Source organism: the organism of the source record quoted next, unplaced genomic scaffold (genome assembly GCF_019419815.1).
Source record: "Pyrus x bretschneideri cultivar Hongxiangsu unplaced genomic scaffold, Pyrus_bretschneideri_v1 Contig130, whole genome shotgun sequence".
Lineage (NCBI taxonomy): Eukaryota > Viridiplantae > Streptophyta > Magnoliopsida > Rosales > Rosaceae > Pyrus > Pyrus x bretschneideri.
Window position 1 is genome coordinate 307,402 of NW_025999425.1, and position 18,729 is coordinate 326,130.

General features: G+C 35.5%; 1 protein-coding gene across 1 annotated transcript; it reads right to left on the reverse strand.

Annotated features, from left to right (window-relative positions):
* Window positions 1-8,592: 8,592 nt before the first annotated feature.
* LOC125475073 lies at window positions 8,593-10,524 on the reverse strand. Its single transcript, XM_048579380.1, has 4 exons — window positions 10,411-10,524; window positions 10,039-10,311; window positions 9,591-9,859; window positions 8,593-8,998 (listed from the first exon to the last, which is right to left on the reverse strand). The coding sequence occupies exons 1-4, from the start codon at window positions 10,522-10,524 to the stop codon at window positions 8,593-8,595; spliced, it is 1,062 nt and encodes a 353-aa protein (XP_048435337.1).
* Between the last annotated feature and the right edge of the window lie 8,205 nt (window positions 10,525-18,729).

Here is an 18,729-nt window from a genome sequence, read left to right on the forward strand (position 1 = left end):
AATAGGGCTTTTGGTCCATTAGGTCACTTATTTGAAGGGACTATATAAAGGACTTTATAGCCTAAAATTCATTGAGGATTTTTTTTGGGGAAAGGATGAGAACACAAGCTCTCCTTTCTCTCTAAAATTTCGGCCACCTTGGAGGGATCATCTAGCAATCAAACTCCTCCAAGGTCACTCATTTCTTCTTCATTATGCCTTGGTGATGAATCATTAGAGGTTCTCAATTTTGGGAACTTTGGAGAAACCTTTTCATCCATCCAAATCCATGGATCTAAGATGCAAGGAATGAAGGCCCTCTCTTTGGGTGATTAGCCTTTGCTTATGCAAAGAGGAATCTACAAAGGTATTGATTTCTCAACTCACTTTGTTTTGAGTTGAGTCTTGGTTCACCTATCTACTAGGCTTTGAATTTCATGGGTAAATGTTTTGTTTTTAAGTGCATACAAGCATGATTCCGCCTTTAATTGTTAATTGCATGCTATTGATGTTGCTTAAATGAACATGTTTTTCACAAATCTTCCTTCGAGTGGTATCAAGAGCCTAAGTCTAGTAGTTGGTGAATCCTTTTGGGTTTTGTAGTTCATAGTTTGTGATTTGAATGTTGTAATTGTTACAAGCTTTATTCTTGCTTCTTTGAATGTAAATTTTGTTAGAAAATTTGCCATCTCAAATGTTGTAGATGTAGTTCATATGAGCATGAATTTTGGAGCTAAAATTTGGTGCCATGTTTTTGGGGAAATTCGGCCAAATCCAAAGGGTGGATTTTTGGGTTCTTGTTTGACTTGTTAAAAGTGTTTTAAAGTGACTTTTGGAACCCCTATGTACCCTAGTATGGTTGTATGTTATTTCCCTTAAGTTTGAGTGGTTTTGGTATGTTTTTGGGTGAAGAATGTTCATGGAGCTCTTATGGGTTTTCATGAATGTTCTTCATTGTTCTTGATATGTTCTTGCCAAGAACAAAAGGTTTGGTGTTTTGATTCAAAGTTTTGATTTATTTCATAAAGTTTTTGTTTTGAAATATTTCTTATGTTTAAATATCTTAGATATTTGTTTTGAAAAATTAAAGAAATTTTAGTGGGTAGGTGTGTAATGATTTATTCCATTACACACACCCCACTTACAAAAACTTTGAAATTTTTTTTATTACTTTGCTTCAAAACCGGCCACCCTACTCAATTAGGGTCCTTGTGGGGCTTTTGTGCAATTATATAAAGTTTTGATACTTTTGTGTATTTGCAATTTGACCCAAAAGTTTACGTTTTTACGTAAAGGTCCAAAATCACTAAAAGGACAAATTGTTTTGCTCCTTTAATGAAGTTTTAGCTTTTGTGGAAATTTTTTGGGTTGTAGTTGTAATTACATGAAGTAGTGGACTTTTGTGTTTTTACAAAGTGACCCCAAAAGTTTAAGTTTTGTAAAATGGCGCAAAAGTTGAGGTCATAGCATTTTGGCCCAAATTAGGTAGAGAACAAAATTGTTTTGTCTCTTTAAATGAGAATTGGATTTTCATTTCATTTAGCTCCATTTAAATCAATTCTATGGATACAAAAACCAAATGAAAATGTTGCATTCAAGTTTAATTAGTTAAAGCGTTAATTAATTAAAGAAAGGGTGATTATGAACCTTAGCCTACGATAATTGAGCTATGTGAATGGCCGTTTCAAATTTGTTTGAACCATGGGAATGAGTAGATTAAATTTTGGTTGTAATTTGATATGATCAATTGTTGTAAAAGAGCATAAGCTCTTCTTTACTTTAAAGTAATTTGATTTGATCAATTGTTGTAAAAGAGCATAAGCTCTTATTTACTTTGAAGTACACCTTTCTTGTTTTATTCGATATGCATGAAATTGGAGTAGTTGGGTCCAACGCCCAATAAGACAACACGCCTTAATGTGATTAAACGCGTAACTAAAATCAATCACCATCCCTAGACCGAGATTCAACACTAGGCTCGTGTTGAATCGAATCAAAGGTTCATAGTCATCCTAAGGCCCTAAGGCAACTATATAGTCCATCAATGAATGCAAACCTTATGTTAGTAGTATCATATACTCTTGCTTTAAAAACCGTTTTAAAAGCATAGTGGGAGTATTATATACTACTAAATCAATCATATGGACCAATAGTTGTAATAGGACCAAAATGTTTTAATTGGATTAAAATGTATGTTTATATGTGATGAGACCTAAAAACCCTCAACCAAATCAATATTAAGTTGATAAGCGAGAGATGCTTTGAATATCTCTTCGTGGCCTTCCACCGTGGTAGGCTCCAATCGTTTGTGACTTGTACACCGGCTTCACACTATCATGGGGGAGTACAAAGTGCATGCTTACACTCAGGAGGAGTCTATACGCATATGATGAGGTGAGTGTAGGCAACGAGGATGGCCAATATCATATCATTGTGAGGCTATTCTTGAACCCCTTCATGAACTAAGCATGGTGGGAATAACTTAACTAAGTGCAATGGCGCCGATATCATATCATTGTGAGGCAACATTCTCTAGAGGCCAAATAAGATGGGTACTTGCAAGAGATGCAAATGAGTAAGCGTACTCTCTCATTATTATTAATGCTAGCCGATATCGTATCATCGTGAGGTGGGCTTGGTAATAGTGAGCCTCCCATACCCTACTAAGAGTTTCCTCTAAAACTCTCGAATTCCGATGAGGGATATGGAATTTGCTAAAAATAGTGGGTGGTGCTATTTTGATTTAAAGACCCGGATCAAATAGCTTAAAATCAATCAATTTATATTCGTTATGTATTTGTTTACCAATATATTTGCAAACGCTATCCAAAACTTGACAAAGAAAAGCCGAATGCTTTAATTTCCGGACTTAGTTCTACAATCCCATAGATTGTCTTTAATGACTTGTAGATGTAACTAAGTAGTCTCATCCTCACAATCTTCCTATTGATAATGTATCATTGGAAGAATATGTTAGATAAGTCTAACATGAGAAGGACAACACTTTTAATGTCATAATTCTTCAAATACAAATTGTTGTATGAAGAAATAAGAGTTGCTTTGAACAACCCTTAATCAACACAAACTTTAGTGCTTGTCTCTTTGTTACACGAACAAGGAACTTGAGAAGTAAGCACAAGGGCATGGACACCTTATGTGCCATGATTCTTCACTTACAAAATTGTTGTATGAAGAAATGAGAGTTGCCTTGAACAACTCTTGAAAGTTTGTTATTATGTTTAGAACATAATGGTTGGTTGACAAAAATAGTCCATTTATATGGACTTATGATGATTTTGAATCATTGAGTGTTGAAGTGTTAAACCACTTAACGAGACGGAAACTAGGCAAGGACTTCACATTTGTGTCCCTATCCTAATGGTTCACTAAGTTTATTGTAAACTATATAGTGAACAATAACCACACACTCTCCAAATTGTTTGATGTGTATAACACAATTGAAATAAGTTTCAAGAGAGATAGTGGGAGTTTAGGGACCATGACTATTGTAGTCAAAGGAGAAGTCAAATGAAGAAGGCAAAATAACTCCAAGGGAACAAACTTTCTTTATGAAAGGATGGACATTGGAAGGGGTATTTGCAAGAAATGTCTTGCAAGTGTCAAGAACACACCTTTCGAAGGTGTTGTAATATGTTCTTGAAATAGTTCAAAACAGTTGGTTCTTCTACTTGAATGCATGATTCCGTATTAGTAACTATGTTTTACAATTGTTGTAAAAGTGTGCTAATAAAAAGTAGAAGATTAATGAGAGAAGAGAAAGTACTTCACATTCGGAAAGTGAATAAAATATAGATCTCTGCGAAAGCGGATTGTACTTACTTCCTCATATGAACTACCAAAGAAATTGGAAAATACTAAAGATTGTCTTTACATTCCAATTTTAAGGAACTTAAATCCGTCACTATAGTAGAGATGGATGAATGTTTTGTTTGACAAAACATTGTTCTTTATTAATCAATAATTAGATTATTGTAATTGGTTGTCTCTATAGTAGAGATGATGTGGTAGTTTAACTGTTTAGAATACGATGATGCTTAAAACCCAAAAGGTTGCAAGGTAGTGACTAATCCCAACTGAGTTGTGATACCTCTAAAACATAAGTTACGAGTTGGTCATAGATGGATGCTTTGGATCGTAAGATCCGGATCCAATACCTTCTTGTTAAAATTGTATAGAGGCGAAATGTTCGAATCTTTATTCTTTTGGAAAGAAGAAAGAATCACAAAGTTGTCGAGATTAATTCACTTAGATGTTAGTGGCACTTATCCACAACATAATACTACTCATGTTGTATGACATTCACCGAAGATCACTCTCGGTTGGACTATAGTTTATTTTGAATAAACACAAGTCCGAATACTTTGCAAAAGGTTTCAAAGAATTCAAGAAATGTAAGTTGATGAGTAAGACGTCTAAAGTATTTACCTCCTTGGATTTGATCCAAGGAAAGATAACACTTTAGATGAGTTTCCTTGAAAATATCAAGGAAAATAGCATCATAAGATAATGAATTTCTCCATTAGGAGAAGAACGAACTTGAATAAAATTTAGTTCGTTGGATGTTATCTATTACCCATATATAGGATATATATACTTCTAAAACAATATGATTGTCAATTAGAAGATCTTCCAAAATTTTCATAACTCCATAAGATGTAGTTGGAAAGAAAGACAAATCTTAAACATGTTAAGATTTGGGGTTGTGTGCTAATAAGCAATATTTGTTTGATATGATCAACAAATATAACAACCTAGTTCCTACACCACAAGCTCCAAGGTAGTCGAGAAGGATATATAAATCGTCTCAGTTGAATGGTTTGAACTTTATGACTATGTCATAGAGTTACACCTCTTAATTCGAAAGAAATAAGAATGAAAATCCTTATGACTACACTGAGTGTATATATATGACATATACTCAAGGAAATGGTAAAGTACCATTTGAATCGAAATAATGAAACCTTAATAGCTAATCGGTAGCTTAAGGTGACTACACTCAAAGAAAATGGTTGACTTTGAAGAAACCGTCTTTGACATAGTCTTAGTTTCAATTAATTCGAAGATTGCAAGAAACAACTAAATGGTGATTCAATGTTTGGACATAATATCGGTTTCCGAAACCATTATCAAGATAGTCTTGATAATATATGTCTAAAACTAAGAATCACAAGACATATAAGTTATAGAGATCCATCCATCATGAATCTCAGCAAGTTAGTGGGAGCTATAAGCATCTTATGAGAAAAAGGATCAAATCGTTTGATTTCTCATAAAGATGTAAATGAATCTTTTGTTTACTAGGTTTACAAAAGATTAGTGGGAGTTAATCATATTCCTAAATTTGAATATATATATATATACATGATATATATTAATTTTGAAAATGAAAGGAATTCTTCATCGTTAAAGTTATGACTTTAAACATTCTATAATGATAGAATGTATATGGGAGACATAGTCTATATACATGGGATGGAAATCTATAATGATAGATTTCAAGATATAATTGGATTATATCAATCCCTAAAATAGACAAGAGATGCTAGGAAGTTTCTCATATGATGATAAACTTCAATTAGAATGACAATTCTAGTGAGACTAGGAAGTTGTTCTTCTCAAAGGGAATGTACCCTTTGACTCCCAAAGAAATAATGCGTAAATAGAATCCTTTATGCAGACGCAGAAAGGTGATTTATGTATTTCATATTGTATGAAAACATTGATATAAGTTGTACCTAGAACGGTACAAGATGATATCAGTGCAAGCCCAGGATCAGAACCATGGCAACTGTCAAGTGAATCCTTAAGTATTTAAAGAAATACTAAGGATGGATTCCTCAAGAATGAGGAAGAATTAGAGTAACGTAATGGAAGCGTAAATGTATTAGATTATGAATCTAATCCATCATAGAATATCTCTTCATTATGAATGAAGTGATAATGAGATATCTCTTTATTATGACTAAAGAGATATTTGGGTGGAAACGTTAAAAGTAATGACTTTAATGTGTTCCATCATGTATGCAAAATATATTGCCATATAGAAGCTTACAACATTGTTGTTTGGATGGGAAAGTTCATTTATGAACTCTCCATTCGGTTCCAACCAGAAAGTGTATGACACTAATGGGGCGATAGCTCAAGCCAGGGAATCAAGGTCTCATCAAGGTCCGAACTCAAATGAGAGACTGAACCACATGATTGAGAATCATGTATAATGGTGACGTCGTTATTCTCAAGGTTGCTTCTATGGATAACATATAGATATCCATTGTCTAGGCCTACTACTCAGCCATTTATGAAATGACTACAGAAGAGGTATCATCACTGATGACTAAGCTGATTGGCTCTAGTGCAAGTGGGAGATTGTTGGAAATGTGCCCTAAAACCAATCATATGATGATACTTTATGGACATTTCACATGTTAAACTAATCTAGTTTAATATTAAGGGCAAACATTATTGTTTGAGCCGTCTCATATAAATGTTATATGCTTAAACGATAAGTCCAAGGAATATGTGATTGGGAGAATGCGATCTAAAGAAGTTAGATTCATGAGACCATTCTTTCGTAGACATATCCTAAACGTTCCTGATCATAGGATTGTCAATTGGGCATTGACAGTCCGTTAAGATCAGTACGTGCTATGTCTTCTCTCAGGGAGAGTGATTAGTCTCGAGTCATTGGTGTGTGTGACATCAAGACAAGTACGTAGGTGCTCAATAGAGAATGAGTTCACTGAACACGATCAACGAAGAGTTCTCATATTCATGTCACATGAGAACTCATGGTTGGGATAATGCAAAGTAGTCCTTTGACCTGAGGCATCACAGCTGTCTTGTGGTTAGGTACTTGATCTTTGATTATGTCAAAGTCACTCTATCAGGGTGTCCACGGCATCGTCGGGGTTAAGCCACTTAGCCATGGAGGCAAGTGAATGCGCAACAAGGGATCTCTAACCTTCAAACTGTTTGAGGGAGAATACTCTATGATATGATTTAGAATCTCTGGCCAGAGTATGAATGAGATGTTGGAATGCGTTCCAGATCACATTCAAGGTAATTATATAAGTACAAGATTCACATTGGATAGTAGACATGAATAAACTATCAAACCAAACAATGTGGTCAAGAGTATTGTATTAGAGAAAGACCGTATTGCATTTGTAATCCTAAAACTGAATAGGTTCTCCACCTCTTCTGATTAGCTTGGGTAACCATGACATGCTGCTAGGCGTCAGCCATGGTTTGTGGAAGCCCTAAAAGTGTATTATCACTAACGGGAGAATTGAAAGTAAGTTTCAATTCACAATCGATTAGAAAGAGTTTTTAATCGCCCACTGCCTCGCTAAAAGGAACCTAATGGATCGTTCACCGAGTAAGGTAGAGTTTGAAGAAACAACGGAGATGAGTAAGAATAATTAAATGGTTTAATTATTTATCTAAGGCTAGGATTAATTAATATGTTAATTAATCAAACGAATAAGTTCGTTAAAGACCTCGGGTTAGTTTTGGGCCGCAAGGCCCAATGGGATTTGAATGTCAAGCCCATTAACTCAAGTTGTATGACAACTTGAATAAACAAAGGGCTTGAAAGCCCAATAAACCTATAGGCCGGCCATGTTAGAAGAATAGGGCTTTTGGTCCATTAGGTCACTTATTTGAAGGGACTATATAAAGGACTTTATAGCCTAAAATTCATTGAGGATTTTTTTTGGGGAAAGGATGAGAACACAAGCTCTCCTTTCTCTCTAAAATTTCGGCCACCTTGGAGGGATCATCTAGCAATCAAACTCCTCCAAGGTCACTCATTTCTTCTTCATTATGCCTTGGTGATGAATCATTAGAGGTTCTCAATTTTGGGAACTTTGGAGAAACCTTTTCATCCATCCAAATCCATGGATCTAAGATGCAAGGAATGAAGGCCCTCTCTTTGGGTGATTAGCCTTTGCTTATGCAAAGAGGAATCTACAAAGGTATTGATTTCTCAACTCACTTTGTTTTGAGTTGAGTCTTGGTTCACCTATCTACTAGGCTTTGAATTTCATGGGTAAATGTTTTGTTTTTAAGTGCATACAAGCATGATTCCGCCTTTAATTGTTAATTGCATGCTATTGATATTGCTTAAATGAACATGTTTTTCACAAATCTTCCTTCAATAAATGTATGAAATATATGAGTTATCAAATTGGTCCAACAAGATCCGTATAAATTAATTAAAGATGGTTGGTTGTTTCGATGCCAGTCACTTTCTTGTGAGCCACCCTAGATTGCTTTCCCAATTGACATGGTCTACAAACATATGAGTTAGAAACAGAAAGAGGTGGCAGCCCTCTCACAACCTCATATTTAGACAACTTATTGGGGTCTTTGAAGTTCACCTGCCCAAGTCCCTTATGCCACAGAACACTAGCTTCATCAATAGCTTTGTGACACTAGGAGTATTCAACAACTTTAGAGACATGAAGAATCATGAAGAATGTAGCGACTGTCTCCAGATCTCTGGAGTACAAGCAAGTTATTTCCATGTTCATCTACAATCCGACACCCTATTTTTGAGAAGCACACTTCATTAGCCACATCATCACACAACTAGATAATGCTAATGAGATTTGATTTCAACCCATCGACATAGCTAACATTTTCAAGCTTAGGTAATCTAGGGATCTTGACATCATTTTTCCCTATGATCTGAGACTTGTCTCCACCACCAAACATAACACCACCGCCAATAAAAAGAGCAATAGATGAGAAAGCCTCATTATCTTCAGTCATGTGATGAGAGCACCCATTATTAAGATACCACACATTTGGTTTGGTTAAAGATACAACATTTAGAACAACTAGGCACCATTTTGAGTCATTCTCAACCCACTTCGAACTTAGCTTAATATTTCCAGATGAAGAAGAATGAACAAGCTGAGCAATTCTGTTGATTTCGATGATGAGACAGTCCACCTGATCCTTCAGCAAGTTGGTATTTCCAGAGTACAATTTTCTACATTTTGGACAAATGTGCCCAACTTCACCACAGTGATGACACGTAGGAACAGATCTTGTCTTCGGACAGTGTTCGGCATTCTAAGATACAGGCCTAGATTCTCTCACAAATTTTGTTTTGGTGGGAATAAAACTTGAGCCACATTCTACAAAACCAAGACCACTTTTGTCACCGTGTAGTTTCCCAAAACTAAGCATCTTGTCAAATTTTTTAGCTCCAATAGTAAGGCGAATAACGTTATCATTTGCCTCATTCAACTCAAGTAGCTGTTTCCTGTTAGTTTCATGATACATTACATTGTTTGGCTACAACACATGAATTTGATTCGTCAAATTTTCTTGAGATTTTAGCAAGTTTTGGACTTGAGCTTCAAGAGTAAAGATGACATCTTTATCTTTAACTTTGTCATTGCAATTATGAGCTTTCCCATTTAGCTCCTCAACATGAGCCTCAAGATAACCAATCTTTTCATCCAGTTTAATTCTGACTAGAAGAAGATACTTGTTTTCCTTTTGTAACTCAGTAACTTTTTTAGGTAGTTCAATCTTCTCCACTTTTGTAGAGCAAGTCTCATCAAAGAGTATCATACTTAATGCACAATTCATCATAAGTTTTATCCTCATTGCCATTTAGAACGGAATCATCATCACTTAGAGACACTTCTTCAATTGGAGCAACAAAAGTAACAACCTTTTCTTTATCATCTGACAACTGATCAGATTGCACAAAACCTTGTTCATTGTCATCACTCAAAGCAACCATCATTTCCTTTTCACGCTTTTGACCAAGGAGTTTGGTGTTAGCACAATCAGCAGAACAATGCCCACTTCCACCACATGCAAAGCAGGGACCAGATACCTTCAATAAACCTTTGTCTCATTTTCTAGTGAACACTTTATTCTTCACTCTAGTGGTTGTTTTTCCCGACTGTTTGATGGCTCACTAAACTATTTAGAATCATTCCCTTTAATTTTTAGAATTCTTCTGAATTGTTTAACGAATAGAGTAAGATCATCATCTGAGGCATGTTTACATACATCAGTAACAACCTCACAATTCTGAACACCACGAAGGGCTGCTTCTTTTCTTTTCTTGGAGTCACTTTCATCCATGTCAAGCTCCATCTCATAAGTAATAAGTTTCCCAACTAATTTTCCAAGCTTGATCTCATTTAGGTCCTTAAACTCTTGAATGGCAGCCTTCTTTGCTTGAAATCTCTTGGACAAGCATTTCAAAATCTTTTGAACAATGGTTGTTTCATCAATAGGCTTCCCTAACCCCAAAGCCTCATTTGTTAACCCTTCAACTTTCTTATAGAAGACTTGAGAAAGTCTCAGACTCGAGCATTCTCAGATCCCCAAATTTTGAAAGGGTCATTTAGAGCTTCAGATTTCTCACTTGTTTATCACCCTCATGAAGAATTTGGAGTTTGTCTCAAGCTTGCTTGGTAGTAATGCAACATCGAACATGAGCAAACTGATTAGAGAAAATGGCAGAAACAATTGCATTAATTGGTTTCCCATTTGCTATAGCCGAAGCAATTTCTCCTTGAGTCTATTCACATTTTGGCTTAATCACAGACTCTCTATTGACTAGGCCCAATGGAGACTTCCACTCAAGAGTGAAATAACCAACATCAATAAGATCTTGTGCCTCAAAAAAGATTTGAAACTTCTCGTTCCAAGCGGCATAATTTGTACCATCAAACAATGAAGGTGTATTACACGATTTGCCGACACGATCACAATCTATGGTGAGATTCCACCCAATACCAGCAAATCTCAGAGATCACTCTGTGTATATCTAGAGCAAGGCTCTTGATAGGAACATATTTATGAGACTTTGTTAGCCTATTTCCTTGCATTTACTCAGTTAGTTTATATTTATTAGAGTGTTTTAAGCTATTTTCGTGTGTTTGTAGGTCCAATTGGCAAAGGTGACAAGAAATGGCATTTTGGAGCAATTTGGAGCAGTTTTGGGCTGGAATGGATAGCTTGTGTATGGAGTGCAAGGAATGGACGTTTTTGGTGCTTACAAGGTGCTAGGAATGTGCAAGGAATCAGGAAGGATTTATTATGGCTTGCAATCAATTGAAAACAAGGAGACCTTATCTAGTCCTGTTTTATCTAAAACTTATCCAAACTTACCTTATTTTATCTTATCCTATCCTAATCTTATTTTACCTAAATTCCAGCTGCAAGGGGGACTCCTTTTCATATGAAACCACCTGTTATCTGGTTCTAGAAGCCCTAAGATTGTGCCAAACCACTCTATCATTTTCCCCTAGAAATCTTTCATGCCCTATCCTTGTCCTCCAAGGATTGGTGTCGTGAACCCTAGCCCTATAAATACACCACATATCTGCCGCATAAAGGTAGAGCTTTAGAGAGAATTTCAAAGAGAAAAATATAAAGAGTGCTGCATCAAGGAAGGAAGGAGAAGAAGGACTTGTGCTGTGACCTGCCATCCAAGGCCATTGGAGTGCTGGAGTGTTTCTGGGTTCTTTCTATCCTTAGTTTTAGTTCAATGTTTAAATTAGATTGGTTTTGTTTAATTGCAAACATGTGGAACTAATTTCGTTTTAGCTATAGGTGAATTCAAAGCCATAAACATATATGTGATATGAATTGATTACATCTAGTTATTGTTTCGTAAAACATGAATGCGATTTACTTATTCGTTTGATTAATAACTTATTCTTGTATGTTGATTAAGGATGCATACTTAGTTTGCATGCATGAATTTGATGCTAAAATATAAGGGAATTTCACCTTATAGTTATGAACTTATATTTATAAGTAGTGGAAGTCACTAGTCATGATTGTGCTAAGTAAATCCATGGCAAGAGTATCATGCAGTTCATAGTTACGAATGCCTTGTCAATACTTATGATTTTCATATAACTTAATGATCTTTGATATGTATCTCTATCATGCAGTTCATATAGGGAACTTGATAAGAATAATTTGATTGCGTCACTGAGTCCAATTCAATGAAATTAGGAAAATTTGAGAGTTCATTTGTGCAGTTCACGATTAACTTGGGGCATTGTTATTTATGGTTTATAGGAATAATAACTGGAAATCGATTTGTATGCATATGGTTCATGTATGGAGAAGAATCCTCTAGCTAGCCTTTCACCCCTTAAGTCACCTTAATTTCGTGCAACATTTACTTAGTTCTGCAACTTATTAGTTTTAAGTCAATTTTCGTCCAAACAAACCCCCCTTTCATGTTTTGAGTCAATTTAGTTAGATTTTCGTCCAAAGCACCCCTTAGTGCTTGTTTTGAGTTATTTGAGTCAGTTTAGTTTGTTTTGAGTCAGTTTAGTTTAGTTTTATGTTTTTGAGTCTAGTTAGTGTAGATTAGCATCCCTCCTAATCCCCCGCCTAGAACGATCCCTACTTACTCATACTACTATTGCATAATTAATAGGGCTTAATTTGTGTGTTAGTTTCTATCATATCAGCTCTGATACCAATTGTAATTGGTACCAAGTGGAATAACCTATGTATAAAAATTATAATCCAGTTGGACTGACTCGTCAAGCCCGCTAGTTAACTAAGATAGATTTGTTAGTCGATAAATCTGAGGTTCAAATACCAATTTTAATTCACAAAAATTGGCCTAGTCAGCAAGGTTGTAGATCGTTGCAAGTTATAATGTGTCAAGTGAGCATGACAGTGAGCACATACCATTTAAATGTTCAACAAATATATATACCATGTATGTGTATGTGGGATGTGTGACATAATAAACATAAATTGAACACAAGATATTTTTGGCCGGAAAGACCCACGTCTGGGTTAAAAAAAAAATCAAGGACTCTCCACTAAGTTCAATCCACTAGTGTAAATAAAGGTTCATACAAAGACTACACAAGCTCAGTTCCTAGATCCATATCTACAGAGCAGCTTTACCTTTGTGCAACCTTGCCTTACACGAGATGGACTCTTCGATCATCACGAAGTGGCAGCTCCTGTTGAGCTCATCACCTTGTAGCACCAAGATCAACACGACCAATGATGTGATGTAATTTTACGATATACACATGAAATCTGGATTCAAATGACCAGTCAGATTCTCCGGTCAACCAAATGAAGGAAGAATCTAACTTGAATCCAAATGTTTGGGTTAAAACCAAATTTAAAGTTTAAAACCAGACCAAGACTTAATGCAAAACCTTAAAACAATGCAACCCTAATAGACAATGATTGGATGTTTAATGCATGAGGAAGGTTTGCCAGTTAGGGTTCATAAATAGAGAAGATGCAAGCTTCAAACTTAACAAATAAATTCTGAACATTAAAGAACAATATGAAACCCTAGAAGTAAATATACCCAAGGAAATCAGATTTTCCATCAGCCAACTTGTCCTAAGGACACTTGTCGACTGCAAAAAAGATCTAGGCAGATCAATGGCCAGAAATTGACTACCATCAGAAAGGTGTCAGTCAGCCCATGTGGGCTGTCTTAATCTATGTGCCTAGATATCTAGAAGTTAGCACGCAAAACTGACTATACAATCAAACGAGACAGAATGCAATACAAATAGAGATATGAAATGCACATGCATGAACAAACCTTTAAGATGAAATGTGCCACTTCTTGAACATTTACTCCAGCAACAACATCCCATAAACTGAGTATATTCTAAAGCTAGATTGAGCATGTGTGATGGTTCAATTACAATATTTGACAAGGAAAGCCAAACACTTAAAGTTAAACTATACATCTTCACCTCATATCCTTGGTGTGGAGACTTAGAGATACCATCCCTTTGGTGCTTGGAGAATCCTTCAACAAATCCTTAAGCCCAAAGGACCAAGTAAGGAGCAACGTTTCGAGAAGAGAAAATCCCAGGAGCAAAGAGAGGACTTGAAGGCCTTCTATTTGGGTGATAACCTTGACAGCATATGGATGATCTTCAAGGGTATGAAAGTTCAACTCTTTCTCTTTGATTTTACAAAGAGTTTTGATCATCATTCACTAGGCTTTGAATTTAATATGACTTAGATTTGTTTTGAGTTCATCCTTTCTTTAATTGTTAACATATATGCATATGTTGCTCAAATAGTCTCTTTTAAAGCTTTTCTTTTCATTGCCATCTCGCCAGTAGCTGGGTTGAATGAGCTTGCTCTACCTCTCTTTTGTTTTGGGTTTGGACTTCTTCATCACCTTAGTTGGATCTCTCACTTCAAAGCAGGCTTGTTCTAGTTCCATCTATACTAGCTTAACTGCGTACTCAGAACACTTGTGCTCGATGGCATTCAAGACATTGATGGTGTCTCATTCCAAATTAAGGATCCATTCCCAGTTTCGGTGTGATTTTGGGATGACCCTGTGAAAACATGAATTTCCTATGACAAATCAAACAAGAACACGTGTACAAAATATTGTATTGTATTAGTGAGTTTAGAGTTACAATCTCTTTACAATTTTGAATCCTTTGGTTTAATCTCCGAAATGTAAAGTGTGTGTGTGTATAGGGAAAGTTGTCGATTCACAGGTCACGATGACTTGATCTAGGATGAACAGATGTCACAAGGGTTTGGCTTGTGATTGTGGAAGAACTGGCATATGTAGAGGTGCTTAATGATTCTTCGTGGGTTTGAAGAAGAATGCAGTGAGTTTTCTAAGTGTTTGGGAATTGGGGAGTTTGGGGGCTTGAGTGCTTCAACATCTAGGTGTGAGAATGATTTTCTGAACCCCTCTCTTTGTCTTAGATCCTCATATTTATAGGCTCTCTCAAGCCTTGCCTACTGCTAGATTGGCCTTGATTGTTGACTTTATTTATTGACCTAAGAACTAAGACTTGATTTGAGGCTTGATTCGTGATTTGACTCTATCAATTAATTTAAATCAATTAATTTGTTTGATTTAAATTAAAATTAATTACAGAATTACTAAAGATAATTCTTTAACTATTTTCAGCCAAATGTCACCACTGACACTCGTACTGACTTGTTCGGTTTTGACGAGTCACATGCCATGTCTACAATTTGTGAGACACATGATACAAGCCACGTAAGCCCTAAAATGTTAGAATTTAATGTGTTAGTGAACATTTATTTCACCAGAATTTCGATATCTACACTTTGCATGCCTTGTCAAGCAGTTCGGGCCTCATCTTTCCAGCTTTGGTAGAAGCACTGCAAAGAAAAGCAATTGTTAAATTAGAGGATTTAATTAATAACTCATGCTTAAAATCAGAATTAAATGCAAAAGCTAGATATGCCTATATCCAAAAGTAAATCATTTTTCTAAAATCTTCAAGGCCTAAGGGTTGATGAACCAAAATTTTTTCATATACAAAGAGAAAGGTAAATAGATTATTCACTTGAAGCCATACTTTGGCTCATGGAACCAAATGCTACAATTTTTAGGAAAGGACTTTCAAAATGCCCATTGATGTGTTCTTCCTTTGCCTAAAAATTTCTCCAAAAAAGCCTCCAATGAAAGCGGCCTTTAACTCTCCGCACCAAAGATGAGTAAGGAAGAAGTTGAGGTAACCATGAATAGAGAGAGATAGCACTCTATCACCATAGTGACCAAGTTTGTAAAGAGAAGGAGAATGATGGCTCTCCATTCTTCTCTTTTCGCTCCAAAACCCCTAAGTTGGAAGGAGCTATAAAGTGACTTAGAGTGAGTTATATAGTTGAGCTACAAGTGTGATACCCCAGGTGGAATAACCTCAAATCGGCATATAGTGTAGGTGGGCCTTTTGGAATTTCCCACTTAAGTAGATGGACCTTTTGAAATTCTCACTTAAGTTTTCATGCACAACTTTAGTTATAAGCCTAATGGGTCAACCAAATGGACCTATTAACCCGAAACTTACTTTTAACTCCCAATTTAACATCTTACGAGCATATAATTAATTAACTAACTAAATTAATCTCAATCTACTCAATCTATTAACTTAATTGATTTCACCATAAGTAGTTTTCCTAAACTCAATCTTCTCTGTGTGTGATTCTTTAAGTTCTAAATTTCTAATTAGAGAGATAGTGGGTAGTCAAAACTATTATTAATCAATTGTAAATTAAAATCACCTATGGATTGCATGACCTCTATGCTTGTTTTCATTTTTGTTTTTCTATTCTATTGATTTAGATTATTCTGAAGTTTTAAATTACTTATTTATTTTACGAAGAGTTTAGCTAAAGGCTAACATGTTGGTAAATTGCAAAATAATTTTAGGGGCCCAGAGATTTTTAGACAAAGAGTAGGGTGTTTACAGTAAATGGGTGTGAGGCCCCTTTTGGTATTTGATGGAACTAAAACTTCGTGCTCCGGGCAATTGACATGACTGCCTTGCCAGAATCTCACATGAATTCCGATGAGGTGATGAATGAGGTGATTATTTGGGGGAAATGGTTGGGTCTGTGATGGAGCTACCTACGTATATTCTGGTTAGTTTAAAAGCAATAACATCTTGATAGTATATAAAGCAGAGAAAAATCATTTAATAAATCTTTTCAATTATCGTAATACCTTACTAGTTTTTTAAAATGACATTGTGTACATGTGCTTTGAACACTCTCTTACTTGGGAAAAACGCCGACTAGTATGGTACCGTTGCCACCACAATCCACCATTATCACAATCCCCCACCTCCACCTTAGCAATGACTACCCTCACCATCTTCACTACCATCACCCCTACCAAACCTTCCCCATGCCAACGTGTTCACCACCACCGCCGCCACCCGCACCCTCATCTCTCTCCCGTACATGCAGTACATTTTTCTACAAAACTGTTTAGTACATAAAACTTTGAAAATGATGGTCACTTTGATCATTATACACAAGTACAACAACTTTACATCAACATTTACCAAACGATTGTGACATTGCTTTCGTCTACAACTCTATTTCTCTATCTCATTGGAGGTGCGAATTAACTATCACAAGGTCTATAAGATTGCAATCTGAGATAGCCAAGTAGAAAGTGTGAACTTATATAATTTATTTGAGTAATCTGTGATTGAAAGTTTATTATATTAGGATGGGTTTTCTCAAGTTAAAATCAATTCCATGAGTGTTCTATTATTTTTTTTTATTTTTAAAGTAGAGCAATAAGATTAGTGGGTTAGATAGTTAGTTGTTAGGGAAGATGGAAAATTGATGAGAATTGAACCCATGAACACATAGGCATAATTATTTTCCGTCGATGCAATAGAACGACCTCTACTAATAGATTAACTTTGTTTGGATTGCTATACTAATAGATTGTATAGTGATTAATTTTGAGAAATTTAATGGCCGGTTCAAAGTGTCCGTTGTGGGCCTCCGAAATGTCACAGCCGATCACATGGTTTCTCTGTGTGTAAATTCTCCATTAACAGTAACACATGTTCAATGGTCTTTTGGGAAATCAAATCCTAGCCGTTCGGGTGGATTTGTTACTTGTCCCCACCTAGCTAGTGCCTACTGAGAGGCACCTCACGACCGTACTATGATACAAAATCACCCTTTTGGTACACTTGGATTTGATTTAGTGGCTTCACCCTCAGCTTCCAATTTTGTTATGCTCCATTATACCTTTGCTCGAATCCATGTTTATATTTTTTGTTTTGTCCTTATATATTTTGGATGGTGACATTCACATACTTATTTTTATCTTTCACATATTTCTCTCAAATTTTGACCATTGAATCGAATGAATTGAAGAAAATCAAATGATAAATATTAACAGTGTGTGGGAGGTTAAAAAAATATGTGTGGATAACATCATCCTATATATTATTGTGGCAATCCCAAACTAAGTAGCAATTAGTTTACTTAACTCCCTTGGCATGGAATTTGAAATGACTTCCCTTGGTATAGAATTTGGAACATTTTTTAAACATTCTGTTTCTTTGGTTGATCGTACATTTTTTGATGTGTTTTAAAAAACTTTGTTTCTACCTTTTTAATGTGTGTGGATAACATCATCCTATATATTATTGTAGCAATCCCAAACTAAGTAGCAATTGGCTTACTTAACTCCCTTGGCATGGATTTGAAATGACTTCCCTTGGTATAGAATTTGGAACATTTTTTAAACATTCTGGTTCTTTGGTTGACCGTACATTTTTTGACGTGTTTTAAAAAACTTTGTTTCTACTTTTTTATTTTTTTTATTTTTATTTTTAAGAATAATCAGATGTAGAATAGAATATTAAATGTTTAATATCCTGTAATTGTAAAAGAAATTAAGAAAAAAATAAATAAATAAAAGCTGTGTCAAAGAATTTGATAAACTTCTATGTCGGTGAAGCTATAGGCCTCAAAATCGAGATGAATTGAACTTATTGTGACAACCCAATCCACCGGCCCCTTGACAAAATTATGTTTTTGATATGGCACTAGCAAGGCCTTTTGTATTGTACAGCATATTATTGGGGAAAGTTAAAAGCATTGCTTTTAGAACGTTGATTGAAATAAAAAGGAACAAGAAATAGATTAGTTGTCCCAGCTGATTGGGGGATTCCTTTTCAAGATTTCAAATCTAGCTGGGGCATCAAGTGATTCCACTAACAGCGATCCTATAGCCAGACACTTTGGACAAAGCTTCTTGCTATGTTGAGTCAGCCCATGCTTTTTCTTTAATTGATAGAGGATGGGATAATAATTTGAGATATTTTTCAGCATCCAGATGAAATATTATAAGATTAAAAGCTAGTTGATAGTAATCTATCAACGTAAATAAAAATGGATTGAACAATTAACTAGGGTAAAGAA

Excerpts from the sequence above, each read along its gene's own strand:
- LOC125475073 (XM_048579380.1), bottom strand. The coding sequence starts at position 10,524 with ATGGGAAACCAATTAATGCAATTGTTTCTGCCATTTTCTCTAATCAGT. Across the intron at positions 9,860-10,038 it reads ATTGTGAGGTTGTTACTGAT|GTATCTGGTCCCTGCTTTGC; the intron begins GTATGTAAACAT and ends GGTTTATTGAAG. Across the intron at positions 8,999-9,590 it reads TATGATGAATTGTGCATTAA|AAAATTGTACTCTGGAAATA; the intron begins GTATGATACTCT and ends TCCAAAATGTAG.